We start from the raw sequence: 15,122 nt of genomic DNA on the forward strand, positions 1-15,122 counted from the left end.
CACTGAGATCCTAATGCTACCCACATTCACACTTTCTCACATTTCTGTGGGTGATTTTTAAAACTATTATTAGATAAAAATTTCGATAAAAATCTATTTTAAATTTAATGGTAATTTTAAAAGTTACAAAAGATAATGTAAAAATGAGTGTAAGAAAGTGAGAGTATGTGTAGTGTTACTAAAAAATTGGAAAAAGAAAAGTCCCCTTCTTAGTCTCCAAAAAGCCAGAAAAAACCTTGTGACATCTCTAAAATTGATAATAAAAAAAAAAAAAAAAAAAAAAAAAAAAAAAAAACCCTAGTAACTTCAAAATCTAGAAAAATACATCATATATGAAACCCATAAAAAAATTAATCATTACAATATTTATAATCCTTATTTTAGCTGTCCGGTTTCATTATTCTATTTAAATATTTTTACTTAGAAATTGTTTTATTCCTTCTTTATTGAGAAGAGAAGGTTAGAAATTAAAGAATATTTTATTTTCCCATTGAGTAAATGAGCAGCATTCACCAAATTTTGTAAACACGGTATCAGTTCACTAAATATTTCTTTAAAGAGAAATGTTATATACTATATTTCTATCACACTCTTATTTTATTGGGCTGATGTGACAGTTTTCATTAACTCTTGGATCAGTTCTTGTTGAAAAAAAAAATTCAAGAATTGATAGACACTGCCACAACAAATCATCAACCGACTGCAATCCGAATAAGATAAAAGTATAATTTATAGCATTACTCTTCGGGTGGATTTAACATTGCGATTCCGTAAAAAAAATGTAATTTCAAATTAAATCGCAAAAAAATAAATAATTTAAAATTGCTTTTTTTTTTTTTTAAATTAGGAGGTTACCAAAAACCTCAAACCTCTGCATCCAAACATCCACAGTCCCAACAAAGACAGCAATGCACCTGCGCGCAAATTCCGTACCCAAACAAAATGGGGAAATGCTAAAGATCTTCCTCTCATCCTCTCTTTATCACCCTCTTTTCCTTAAAAAAATTGATTTTTATTATAAAAGGGTGATAAGGGGATGAGGGGAGGATGTGTAGAAGCTCTCAACAAAATGTCGATGCCCGTTCTTCAAGCTTCGATGCCTCTGCACACGCTCTCCAAAAGACTCTCCCTTTCCTCTGCTCTCACTCTGCTTCACACTCACCATTCACGTTCTAACTAACCATTCACGTTCATGATATCTTTCCAACATAAAACTTAATTCTTGTTCACTCGCGAGTGAATATTCGTCGGTTTTGAACGGCTTTTAGGTGAAACTTGCTGGAAGAGATATGATAAGTTGTCTCTAGGAGTTTTGTTTTATTATTAAGTCACCAAAAAGAAAGATATATTTTCTGGGAAAATGTTAGTGGAATCATTTTCGGTGAAAAAGGTTTGTGTAGTGCTTTTCTTTGGACTGGCTGTTGTTGGGAGGGAATATCGATAACTTTCGAAGGATGAACTTGAAATTTAGATTTAGTGAGCCTTTGGTAACCTATTAGCAGAAGTGATTTTGTGCTAAATGACCGGTTATCCCAAAAGAGAACAATTTTGTGTTTGTGTAGGGGTGTAGACTTTCCGTTAAATAGGCCTAACGCGTGAAATATTTAACTTAGATGAGACATTTTCTGCTTTGATACTATTTTAAATCATCAGTTATCCTAAAAGCTTAAAGTTACAGGAAAAAGTGAATTTAATTGATATTCTAACAGTTTGAATGACAAAATTAGTTTTTGAAGAAGTGCCAATTTCCAATTTTTCCAAAATTGCTTTTTGGGGCACAAAATCACTTTTCGTATAAGTACCAACAAACAAACCCTTAATTCATGCTTGGCCATTTGGTGTTGCTTAGATGGTTCCTGGTTTTGCAGGACTGCTATTAATTCCTCCTTGTTCAAGCAGTGGTTAAGGAACTTGCAAAGTGAAACTGGAATTTTAGCTGACAATGCCATGTCTCTGAAACGTGTACTTATCCAGGTAGCTATTCTCATACAGATTCATACACATATAGGTATGTAGGAATGTATGCATATGTCAATCCTAATTTGTAACATTCCAGTATTAACTTCTACTGAATTGTTGCTCGAGATTTGTTATTATCTTTTGATGCATTAGATAAGTTACTGAGATTGTGATTTCCATCGTCCCTTTTATTCTTATTTTTATAACAGTCATAATGGAGACTGTAATGTTTTTTCTGACATTTTCTTGTTGGTACCAGGGAGTAGATATGTTTGGAGAGCGCATTGGGTTTCTCAAGTTCAAAGCTGACATTTTTGATAAGGAAACAGGAAAAAAGTATGTAGTCATCTCCATGCACTGTTCTGAATCTAAATTAATTAGATTCATTTTTTTAAGTTAAAGACTGGATATTTAACTATGTTCAATTCGTGTTTGTTGTGCCTCTTGTTTTATCCCGTCTAGCAGAATAGCCTCACTCATGTTCGACGGTCGTTCTTGATTTTCTCCTTTTGTAGCTAGATGAACTTGAGGCTTCATATGTCCTGCCTTGGGAAATATATATCTCGTCTGTTGTGGCAATCTTCATACTGTGCATCCATTGCTTCATCCTCTGTTTCTGTTTGGAACTAAAATGTGCTTAGGTTCCAGGTATTGTATTTGCACGAGGACCGGCTGTAGCCATACTGATCCTCTTGGAGTCGGATGGTGAGATTTATGCTGTTCTTACTGAACAGGTTGTTTTTTTTCTTCCTGTTGTACACTACTCTTCTTTATGAAACCTTACCTAAAATTTATTGAAAACATAAATATTATTATATATATTAGAGATTGATCTGAGATGAGCACTACACTGATACACAACCCAGACCTTATTGGAAGTTCTTACATGTATATAGGGTTAGGGTCCCTGTTGGGAGGCTTATTTTGGAATTGCCTGCTGGAATGTTGGATGATGAAAAGGGTGATTTTGTTGGCACTGCGGCTCGAGAGGTCTCTCTCTGTTAGAGGATAAAATATATTCAGGTAAAGAATCCTCAAATCATGCAGAAAATCCTCCTTGTTTTCCTCTCCAATATTTTCCATGATTTCCTCCATGCTTTCCTCATCAATGTTCCTTGATTGTCTCCAGATTTTATGTCATGTTATGTGGGATGTACTCTCCTTAATAAGCCTATATATTGATGTATTTTGTGACCAAAATTATGTAATGAAATCAGTAAAGATGTAGTCCTTTGGCTTACCTGTGTTCTTCCTTTCTTCTCATTTCCTTCTCTGTGTTTTGCCTTCTCTTTAATCTTCTAATACTCTCTTTCTCTCTTGCACAGAATACACGTACTAGAATGTGCATGCGTGTCTGTGCAGTGTATCTATCTTACCCTTTTTTCCTGTGCATGTAATCTCTATCATATCTGTTAATCTATATTATCACCCATCTACTAGTTTTGCAAAGTTTTAAATGTATGATTTTGATCTTCTGATTATGACAGGTTGAGGAGGAGACGGGTATACACATAAATCTAGAAGACATGGTTGATCTCACAGCCTTCCTGGATCCAGTAACTGGATGCAGAGTCTTTCCTTCTCCGGTAAGCTGGTGATGTTTGTTGTTCTGGTAAACGTTTCCGTTTTTCGAAGTTTGGATTGGAGGAATTAGTGCAAATAGAAACCAGGATTTCCAGATTCACTTGTTACAAAAGTGCCATTGAAGGTTACTTACCTAACAAAAAGTGTCATTGGGGTTTGGAGACTGATAATTATATAAAATAATTCTAAAAATAATTTAGTTTATTGGCATTCCAAGAATAGAAAGTCCAGGAATCATTGCTTAAGAGCACGTGTGTGCATAGAGTAGTTGAATCTAGAAAAGAGTACCAAGGAGGCCATCTCATTGGTGAGAATTTTCTTTTATTCTTTCAGGTTCTCATATGAGTTCAGAAAGGGTTGAGTAGGGAAGGTGCATTCAATGTTAGGGAAATCATGCAAGTGAATAAGTTATTATGTGTAACATCAACTGCATCAGGAATAATTAGTGAGTTGCATGTTTTTTTATTGCCTACAGCAAGAACATTGTTTACTGAGAAACAAATCCCTAAATAAATGGGTAGGATAAGCATTGGGTGTTAAGGTCAGGTTAGAACTCTGTATATATGTTATGACTTCTTGAAGAAAATGAAGAAATTGGCCTCTGTAATTCAGTTTATTGCTTTCACTTCCTTTGTCATGGCTAGGGAGGGTGCGATGAAGAAATTAGCCTGTTTCTGTACAGGGGGCATGTGGATAAAGAGGTCATCATGCAACTGCAAGGAAAAGAAACAGGTCTTCGTGACCATGGTGAGCTGATTAAGGTTCGTGTGGTTCCCTATAAAAACCTCTGGCGCATGACAGCCGATGCAAAGGTTCTAATGGCCATTGCTCTCTACGAAATGGCTAAGAGAGAAGGTCTACTGCCTCCATGAAGACCCAATTGCTTATTTTTCTAGACGCTAAACTTTTCATGTGGGGTCAGAGTACTCACCAACTTTTGGTTTATGGAATGATGGACCCTAATCATTCTAAATTCTGAAGGAATTTGTTCACCTGTTGCATAACATTGTTATTGTTACTGTTGTCAGATGAATGATCATTTCTTCGGTTTCCCTCGAATGGCCAATGAGCTTTAGCCCAAATGCTACTTCCTCCCTTTGTAGCAAGGTGGAAGGTGAGGTCGTGGATTCAAGTTCTACCGGATGCATGTAACTTACCAATAAAATAAGGGTTAAATACCCCAGAGGTACCTGAGTTTTACGTGTTTTTAAATTTAGTACCTCAGTTTCATTTTGTATTCCAGGTAGTACCTGAATTTGGAAGAAAAAAGTCCTAGGTAGTACCTGTCAGATTTCTCGTGGGAATTTTCAACTTCTCGCCACGTGTCAACCGCTGAGGTTGGCACCAAAAAAAAAAAAAAATTAAAAATTAAAAAATGATTAAAATTAAAAAAAAAAAAAAAAAAACTAAAAAAAAAAAAAAGAAAAAAAAAGAGGGGCGGCTAAGCCAACCCCTTGGCCGGTTTGGGGTGGCCGAACCACCCCACAGTTGAAAAAAAAAAAAAAAAATATATTGAAGGGTTTTGGCCCTAGGGGTTGGTTCGGCCACCCCAGACCAGCCAGACCGGCCAAGGGGTGGCTCAGCCACCCCTCTTTTTTTTCTTTTTTTTTTAATTTTTTTAATTTTAATCTTTTTTTTTTTTGGTGCCACGTGTCAACCTTAGCGGTTGACACGTGGCGAGAAGTTGAAATTTGGACGAGAAATCTGACAATGATTTTTTCTTTCAAATTCAGGTACTACCTATGATACGAAATGAAACTGAGGTACTAAATTTAAAAACATGTAAAACTCAGGTACCTCTAGGGTATTTAACCCATAAAATAAAATAAAAAAAATTCCTTGAAAGGATATGTAGGATGGAGAATGGAATTCTATAATTGTTGCCTCTCATCCTCTCATTTATTCAATATGGCAGAAAACTTCTGATTCATCCTTGATATTCTCTTTTGTTCTCTCCGGTAGAGATATTCCCACAACAGGTTTGGCTACTACTGTCGTGGAAAAATGCTTGACATCCCAACTTTTTTTTTTTTTTTTTTTTTTTCAGAATTTGGTTCTAACTTGATGTGTCACGTCAGGTTGAAATCAAATTCTGGAAAAAAGTATTTGGATATCTAATGTTCCTCACTGTCGTGAGTTGGGAATTCAGACATGTAGATGAACATGTTACGATCCGGATCCTAATCTTAAGTGTCTTACATGACTTAAGTACAATTTTAATTATGTGTATACAAGCTTTTGAACACCTTACAAGCCTTTTAAGGGCGAGTTTTACGTGAAGCTTGTATCATTTAGTATTAGAGTTTAGCTACCACGTCGATAATAAGATTCGATGCAACTCATTGAGTATGGGATCAAAGAGGTTGCTACTGTGTATGAGCATAATGTTAAATCATTAAATACTGATAGGTGAGTCGAGTCGCTAAAAGAGAAACGGTTACCGTCAGGTCAGTGTCAATAGGATGGACTGTTGAACGTCGGCTGCGAAGTATAGTGCACTACAAAAAAAGGGCTTTTAGAGCCGTTTTCGTTTAAAACGGCTCAAATTGGAGCCGATTTGAACTAAAATGGCTCAGATTGAAGCTGTTTTCGCTAAAATGGCTACAATTGGAGCCCTTTTGTTAAAACGGCTCTAATTCGAGCCGATTTAGTTCAAACTGGCCCTAATTGGAGCCATTCCTTATAGAACGGCTCCAATTGGAGCCGCTTTATACAAACGGCTCAACATGTAGCCACTTAAACAAAATGGCTCCATTTGGAGCCACATTAACTAAAACGGCTTGATGTTTTTTAAACGGCTTCAATTTGAGCCGCTTTATGATAAACGGCTTGATGTGAAATTTTAATGTACTCGCAAGTGCACGAATCGTTTGCAGTTTAATGGATTGCAAGTGCGAGGTCGATCCCACAGGGAATTGTGTTTTTGAAAGACAATTTATTACTAAACTAATCAAATCTTAACCTAGTTCCAAAAATTAAGAGAATTTGTTTTTGTGAATAAAAAGAAAACATAAATAAAATAAAATAAAAGGTACTAAGGTTTAGGAATCCACACTCACCGAATCATAACAACATACTCCATGTTCGTCAATATTGACCCGAACTTCTCACAATTAAAATCTCAGATATGTTTTATTATGCTTCAAACAGTCAATCAAAACATCCCATGTATCCATTCTTTACACAAATCACAAAAGATATCCGGATTTAATCAAATCATCAAATGTATCCGTAGAATAAATCACAAGGGATATCCAATTGTTTTGTAAATAAAAACCACTCAAATCATCAAATGTATCCTCGAATCACAAAAGATATTCAAGAATCGTTCCACACATTGAAAGGAAGTAAAACAATTGGAAGAATTAAATCAACTAAAATCGGACAATAAAAACTTACACGGAAGTATGTTGTTCTTCATCAATGAGGCTTCATCATCAACCTTAGTTGAGGAATTAGCTACACATGATAAAAATAAAATCTAACCCAAAGAAAAACTAAACTAAGAGGGAGAAAAGAAAGAAACTTAAAAATCTGAAGCTAAAAATAAAAAAAAATTGTCCCCCTTGCCAAATGGAACGTGAACTCCTTTTATAGAGGAAGAGATTTTCTTCTTTTGAAGAAAAGATTTTGTCAATTAAATACACCGCCCACTCTACGTGCTGCAGTTCGGCGCCTCTTTTCTTCTTTCTGTTCTTTTTTTTCTTCTTCTCTTTTCTGTTCCCACATGTGTTGTAGGCGTGGAGAAGCTGTCCAGCAGCTGCAAGTGCTGTCCAGGTGTGCACAATTCCATGTTGCATGAAGGAAATCGCTTTGTCTTGATTTGGTGCACAGTAACATGTTTGGAAAGAGACTCCGGTGGTCCCAGCTTGTGCCTTTCGGTGCTGCAGGTTTAATAAAATCTGGTCTCCAAGTCATACAAGTCCTTTGAAAATCCAATCAAAGCAGTAAAAGACAAACTCCAAATTCGCACAGATTTGCGCACTTTTATTGCGGGGCAATTTGGGCATAGTAAAAGTCCGAAATAGGAAAAACCTATTTCAAGCTTATTTGTTGAATTTTTCATGAGCTTTCCAACGCCACCAAAATCAACGCAATCCGATTTTCGAGTTGAAAGTTATGATGAAAGTGACATGCTCAATCAGGATTCTTTCTATAACTCAAGGATTTTGCCACTTTGTTGAAATATTGGAATTTTTGACGATTTTCTTCAACCTTTTTGTCAATAAGTGTAGAGTTGCTGCCCATTATGGAGATATGTGCTTGATTTGGTCCCCACAAATTGATTTGCACATTCCTTGCATCTTTATGTCAAATCCACAAAAATAACAACATTATTTCTCAAAGACCTGCAAAACACTGAAATACCAAAACTAACAAAAAGTATTTAGAAAATAACAAAATTAAAGGTCTAACTTATGTAAATTAAGTGGTCTAAATATACACTTTTTGGCACTCATCACGGCTCTAATTTGAGCCGTTCTAATGAGACGACTCCATTTGGAGTCGAATTGAATAAAATGGCTCCAATTAGAGCCGGTTTTCCAAGGCGTCTCCAATTTGAGACGTTTTAAAACGGTTACAATTGGAACCGCTTTATAAGAAACGGCTCTAAATTGGAGCCGTTTGATTGAAAACGGCTCTAAATTGGAGCCATTTTATTGAAAACGGCTCTAATTGGAGTCGCATTGTTAAAAGGACTCCAATTAGAGCCATTTGTATAAAAATGACTTCAATTGAAGCCGATTTATAGCAAATTAAAACGGCTCTATTTGGAGTCGATTTAACGAAATGGGCTCAAATTGGAGCCGCTTTACGGAAAACGGCTCAAATTAGAGACGCTTTCCTTAAAACGGCTCCAATTGGAGCCGATTTGAAAAGCCTCCAATTGAGGCCCTTTTTGTTAAAACTCTTGTAATTAGAGTTGTTTTTGTTAAAACACCTCTAATTCAAGCATTTTTGTTAAAACAACTCCACTTGGAGCTGTTTTTTATGTTACATTCCTGTCATTGCATTAGATTCTGCCTTGCAATAAGGTTTTCAAGGAACAAAAACTATTAAATAGATATTTTTTTTTAAGGACGGTTTTTCTCTAATGGAGTCTATTAAGCTAACATGTTTTCAAAATGTGTGTGGTTTCCTTCGATGTTGTTTTAAAAATGCATGTGAGAGTGACTTGCATATTGGATACATGTCAGCTTCATAGACCAGGTTGGAAGAAAACTTTGTTCTTATTTTAATGTTTGCTTTTGAGTTTCCATATGTTGTCTCTGACTCTCTATAGATGGGAAAACACATAGACTGACTTGGTTTGGGTATATGAGTTGCAATTAGTTTTTTATTTTACTTTTATTAATATAAAGTTGATTTTATAAGAAAATAACGTTAATTTCCATGATGTTTCTTTTCTTTCATTATTCATCAGCTCCCTCTTCACGTGCCATTATTAATGCAAGGCCTGTCCTTGCGAAAGAGAGATAAAATCATAAAAGATGGCCAATAATTGAGCTCCCCAACATTAATGGCTCCACTTGAATTCGTCTGCCATCAATGGGCAATGCCTAAAATTGATGAATAGGATTGTGAATTTCTTATACCCAAATAGCGAGTTAAGTTGAGAGATTTAAAGGTGGTTAGACATAAAGGCTCTATTATAGACATAAGAGCAATGTTTATAGATGAAATATAATTCTGATAAGATCCATTAATTTAAGAAAATTCAATATCATTCAATCTCTAAATTTAAGGTAATAAAAACTTTATTAAATACAATACAATTCTCATTAAATTCATAACTTAAGAGTAATTCAAATATTCTCTACCAATGATAAGTTCCATGCTATCATCAACGTGACAAGCTATATATGTTTATTTGCTTCCAACAAAATTATATATTGCATGTAGTACAAAGACATCAAGTAGAATGGCAACCAAGTAATTAAATTCTTCAACCTATTTTAGAGTGGAATAGGGACAGCTCTTAGAGGATGAGCAATCTGCAAGGTTAAGGCAAACTTATCTTCCATGTTCATATCCTCACGTTTAACACCTTCTTCAAGCTTCCAATCAAACGCGTGGATAAGCGAACCTAACATCAAGTGCAACATTCGTATTGCCAATGGCAAACCAGGACATATTCTTCTTCCACCACCAAACGGTATAAGCTCAAAGTTCCGGCCTTTAAAATCAATTTCAGACCCCAAGAACCTCTCTGGCATAAATAAATTTGCTTTCTCCCATGAGCTCGGGTCTCGGCCTATAGCCCATGCATTTACTAGCACTTGTGCACCCTTTGGGATAATATAGCCGTTAATTTCCACATCTGCTTCTGCTTTTCTGGGCAGTAGGAAAGGAACTACCGGGTGTAATCTGAATGTTTCTTTCATTACTGCTTGTAAGTAAGGTAACCGAGCAATATCCGACTCCTCCATTGGATTGTCTTTGCCAATTACTTGCTCCAGCTCTGTTTTTGCTTTTGACAGTGCCTCTGGGTTGTGGAGTAGCTCTGCCATAGCCCATTCCAGTGTGGCTGAGGTTGTATCAGTCCCCGCAACAAATAGGTCCTAATATAACAAGAAGATGTTAGAATAAAAAATTCCTGATTATGAAACAAATCAAAGAAGAATAGAGCAGTAATAATAGCGACCACAAACAAATGTTCTATCTTAGATTTGTCCATCTCCTCGCTGTTTTCTTCGGTGATGTTAAGAAGGGTATCTAACATATCACGGTTCGACGTCATAGAACCCGACACTTTTCTCTGCTTTAACCGTTGGCTAATCATGCGATCAAAGAGATCTATAAGCTTCCCAAAGTGAACTGTCATGCGCCGCCTTACGCCCTGGGGGTCGATCTTCTTAAGCACGGGAAAATAATCTGCCAAGTTGGGCTTCCCTGCCTCTTCCATGACATTCCAGACGATCTCCTTGAACTCTCGAGCTGTGTCAGAATTCGGGTCGGCCAAATCCACCGAAAAAATGGTGTTTGATAACAGATTAAGTGCAGTCTTAAAAGCCACCCTGCCAATATCTACAGCCTCACCGGTTACGCTGCTTTGATGAGTTTCGGCGAGGAGCTCTTGCACTTTCTTGCGCCGGATACCTTGGTTGGCATCAAGTGTTTTGCTGGCAAACAGTTGGCCGTTGCATATTTTGCGAAGGTTTCTCCACCGGGTTGAAACGGGTATCCATGGCAAGCCGAACACGTCTTGTTTGTGGGCTCGGAGAGCATCAGGGATGGTTCGGTTGCACAGGAGTTGGTCGTGTGTTTGGAGGACTTGTTTGGCGGTGTCTGCTGAAGAAATGATTATTGTGGTTACTCGTCCTAGTTTTAGGCACATTATAGGGCCATGAGCCTTGGCAAGCTTGGTTAAGGACTTGTGGGGTTTGTCACCGAGATCTAAGAGGTTTCCAATGACCGGAAAAGGTTTTGGACCAGGTGGAAGCTTTCTGGGATTCGCTTTGCTTCTTGGAATCATATAGAAGGTGTGGATGAAGATCCAGGTGATGCAAAGAAATATTATGCAGCTCAAGAAATCCATCTTTCCCTACGAACTCCGATCGCAGGGAGGAAATTAAATAACAAAGCAAAGAGAAATTAAACGAAGACTAGTACTGCTCTTCCTTCCAACTTCAACAAGAACGTGCGCTTCACTTCAACACGGAATCATGATCTTAATTTCCCTGAGATTTATTTTGTTTCTTTCGATATTCCATGTGATCAAATCATGTAAAGCCACGTGGAGTATTCGTGGAGAATCCAAAATAATGTCTAACAACAGAACCAACAGATAGCAGCTTGGCAGGCAAGTAAGGCAACGGCCCGTGGAATAGTCAAAGTAAACTGGGATGCAGCAAGCCGATATAATGAAGGGGCAATTAAGTAGGTGCGGGAATTATTGTACGAGACTCTGAGAGTTACGTCTCGGCTGCTCACATTATCACGCATCATCTCGTAGCTGACCCCAACATAGGGGTGGGTATCGGGTAAGTCGGTGTCGGAAACCCCTTCACCGACTTCCGACCGAAATAGTCGGGTAAAGTCGGGGAATTACCCGACTTTATTCCGAGAAAGAAATTTTTCGACATTTTCGGATAATTCGAAAGAATCGAAAAAATCGGTGAAGGGCGGTCGGAAAAATCGGTAGGATTACATATTTTCTGCCTAAAATTCCAACAAAGTGAACAAAGATTACAGATTCACCACACCATTCATTCAACAAGATTATAGATTTACAGCCTAAGATTCCAACAAAGTGAACAAACCCAAATTACCCAATAACCCAAATTCGCCGAAAATGAATAAATCAAAGAAAAAAGAGGAAAAAATGAGCGCCTGAGCGGGAGTGCGGGACTGGTTTAACCGATGCCGATGGCTCGAATCTCGATTCAGTTGAAGACGAGAGTGAGAGAGACGTTCTAGATCCCCGTCGCCCGTCGGCCACTGCATCATCCGAGCGGCTGGGAGTGATTCTAGGGTTTTTTTTAAGGGAGGCAGCACTGCAGCAGAAGGGGCCGGCAGAAGGGCTGGGACGCTGGGTTGAGACTTGAGAAATGTAGGGTTTTGCAAAAAATATGAATATATACTAGACAGCTGCCCGAGCCAACCTTCAAAGTTCAAATATAATAATCTTTCTTTTTATTTTTGTTTTGACTTTGTTGTCCTGATCTGAGATTCTGAATAAAAAATAATAGAAAAATGGCAATGGTAATGGCCCATTACTAATGGTAGAGTTTTAGAGTAAAAAATCTAATGGTGGAGAATGGTCAAAAAAAAAAAAAAATAAAAAAAAAAAAAACATGGGAACATGCACCTTGAAAGAGGCAAAAGCTGCTGAAATTACAAAATAAAAAATGTAGAAAACGATTTTTTTTATTGGCCTGGATGATGTGTAAGAGAAGATGGGACAAATGCTCATAAAGTACTTGGGAAAGTGGGAAACGTGTGCCTACTGCCTAGCCTTAAAACATATAGAATACTAAGAATAGCAGCAAATTTTTTTTTTTCACTTATATCTGGTCGGTAGGTCGGCTACCGACGGTAAAAAAAAAAGTTTCGATTACCGACCGACACTTTAGTCGGAAATAATTTTTATTTCGATTTTCGATTTTTTTTTTTTGCGGTAGGCGGTAGGCGGTTAAAAACAGTTCGGTAACGATCGGCGAATTTTCGATAGTCGGTAATCGGATAATTTGCCCACCCCTACCCCAACATTCAAGGCATAGACGGCATTTCAAGCAGTAATTTTTAGTAAGAAGATTGGTTTTTTTGACATTTGCATAGAAGAAGATCGATGCTCTACAAATTGTGAGAGATTGTGCGATAGAATTGTCCAATACCAGCAGATACAGACATCTAGTAGAGGGTATAAAACTTGGCATGCAATTTTTAAGGATAGCAAACTTAGTTCACTTTAAACGAAAGGTCAATTCGACGGCTCATAGCTTAACACAAGATGTTGTCACCCATATTGTAGACACAATCTGGAGGGAAGAAATTTCCTCCGAATCTATGATATTGTAAATAGAAAATTTGTTGTCTTTATGTTTTGATCACAACTTTTACTATGGCTTTTTCAATAAGAATGAAATATGTTAGAGAGAGAGATTCATCTTCTTAATTTTATTAATATAACATATTAAGATTTTAATTATGGATAGTAAATTTCGATCGAACCCTCAAATCTAATACGAATTTAACACAACATTAATTAAGATTTGACTTGATAAAATTGGAAAGCAAAATAAGAGATGAAATTCTGTGACATTTAAAATTCAAAACATTATTAAAGTATAGACATTAGAAGAGATTTATTGATACAGTTATTGAGTGAGAGAGTTGACTGCCAGGAATTTCGTCTACTTCTAATGACATTATTACTAATAATATAATATCTTATTTTTTAATTAGATTTAGATCTTGATTCGGGAGATTCAACATGTATAAATGTTAAGGATGTGTTTGGTAAATTAAAGGTTTTTTTAAGTGAATTTTGTTTTTTAATAGTACTAAGAAGTAAGAAGTGATTAATATGATATAAGTGAAAAAAAAATGTGTTAAAATATTATTGATTTAATATAAAAAAATAAAATGTTTTAAAGTGAATTATGTTTCCAAATTTCGATGTTTGACTTTATAGAAAAAGTTCAATAAAATATAATTTATTTTTGAAAAAGTTGAATAAAATATGATTTAATTTTTAAAAAAGTAAAATCAAAATCATATTCTGTTTCTAAAATTCTGTTGTCAAATAGATCATTAAGAATTGCACACCACTTTAAACAGTCGCATCTCTTCTGAATTTCTGGCGATTTAATATGACAAAGAAGAAAAAGTTGTAGGGTTGTTTTTTTTTTTTTATAGGTCCACATGAGAGGGGGATGAGAAATTTAAACTAGTGATCTCCACTTCATACGGCGTGATTTCCAACCGATTAAACTACCCTTCAAAAACTAAAAGTTGCAGGGTACTTGTTCATGCTTTTGCACCACAAAATTAGGATCTCATCATTTACTTCGGAGTTGTGGTCCTGTTGTCGAGGGCCAACGTGCTTCCAAAGTCATTTAAATTAATACGTGCGCAGAACAAAAAAAAAATAAAAATGAAAGCCATTCAAACTTTGAGTTGGGTGAGGCCATTGGGTTTCTTGGGATTGTTTCACTAACTTTTTTGTATTTTTTGTATTTTTTTTTATTTTGTGTATATCATTTTTGTAGTACATACACATTTAAGATGTATATATTTTTTGGGATTGTGCCTCACCTAGCATTTGTGTTTAGACTATTCTATTTTGTAATGATTCAATGCAATCCTTTAACAAGATAAGTGTCTTTTGTTAGTGTCAATTGTGTTATGTATATTACGAGATGTTATTGAAAAAAAGAAAAAAATAATATATATATATATATATATATATATATATATATATATATATATATATATATATATATATATTATGTTATGAAACTATTGTCTCTAATGTGATGTTGAGATATATTTACGTTATAGGTTTAGCCAAATTAATTAGGCTATGATTGTGTAAGGTTTTACAATTTCAGCATAAGGCGCGTGCAAATTATATTATATTGTATTGGTACGGCATGATTGGTCGTTACATATTCGACCTTAATTTCAGGGAATTCCATTCAAACAGGACTTTAGGACTAATTCAAAAATATATACCCTCATGACCTCCAATACTCCTTTGTCGAATGTGCAAAACTATTAGAAAATAATATATGCCAATAATATTAGATCGGCTCGTCAATTTGTTCTCCATTTTAGCTAAAAAAAATCATTTTTTTTTTCTATTCTAAGTGGTAGCTACTCATTTTATCAAGGTACGTACATCCAAGCTCCCTATTTCAAAGAAAGTGTTTCTTTCACTTTTGATGTTTTATTTAAATTTTATTTTTCAATCATTTTTTTTTATTCCCTATTGAAAAGAGAGAATATTAGAGATCAGAAAACGCAGTGTTTTTACATTTGATAAATGAACAATACACAAAATATTTCTCTAAATTGGTAAGCCCATCCAACATTATTTGCTTTCAGTTTAACATTTAGACAATCAAAATAAC

At 35.8% G+C, this 15,122-nt stretch overlaps 2 protein-coding genes across 4 annotated transcripts; one reads left to right on the plus strand and one right to left on the minus strand.

Moving 5' to 3' along the window:
- The first annotated feature begins 1,740 nt into the window (after positions 1 to 1,740).
- On the plus strand, positions 1,741 to 4,602 carry LOC133854763 (nudix hydrolase 14, chloroplastic-like). 3 transcript variants are annotated; one of them, XM_062291036.1, is made up of 5 exons: positions 1,741 to 1,974; positions 2,219 to 2,295; positions 2,856 to 2,949; positions 3,447 to 3,545; positions 4,188 to 4,602. In XM_062291036.1, the coding sequence occupies exons 1-5, from the start codon at positions 1,948 to 1,950 to the stop codon at positions 4,413 to 4,415; spliced, it is 525 nt and encodes a 174-aa protein (XP_062147020.1). In that variant the 5' UTR covers positions 1,741 to 1,947; the 3' UTR covers positions 4,416 to 4,602. The 3 variants fall into 3 exon arrangements, with proteins under 3 accessions (XP_062147020.1, XP_062147021.1, XP_062147022.1); XM_062291037.1 differs by lacking the exons at positions 1,741 to 1,974; positions 2,219 to 2,295 and adding an exon at positions 2,462 to 2,664 and having other exon boundaries at positions 2,862 to 2,949; XM_062291038.1 differs by lacking the exons at positions 1,741 to 1,974; positions 2,219 to 2,295 and adding an exon at positions 2,536 to 2,693 and having other exon boundaries at positions 2,862 to 2,949.
- A 4,682-nt stretch (positions 4,603 to 9,284) lies between these two features.
- On the minus strand, positions 9,285 to 12,100 carry LOC133854083 (geraniol 8-hydroxylase-like). Its single transcript, XM_062290108.1, has 2 exons — positions 10,190 to 12,100; positions 9,285 to 10,106 (listed from the first exon to the last, which is right to left on the minus strand). The coding sequence occupies exons 1-2, from the start codon at positions 11,081 to 11,083 to the stop codon at positions 9,501 to 9,503; spliced, it is 1,500 nt and encodes a 499-aa protein (XP_062146092.1). The 5' UTR covers positions 11,084 to 12,100; the 3' UTR covers positions 9,285 to 9,500.
- Positions 12,101 to 15,122: the final 3,022 nt, after the last annotated feature.

Source organism: Alnus glutinosa, chromosome 13, assembly GCF_958979055.1.
Source record: "Alnus glutinosa chromosome 13, dhAlnGlut1.1, whole genome shotgun sequence".
In the NCBI taxonomy this organism is placed as follows: Eukaryota; Viridiplantae; Streptophyta; class Magnoliopsida; order Fagales; family Betulaceae; genus Alnus; species Alnus glutinosa.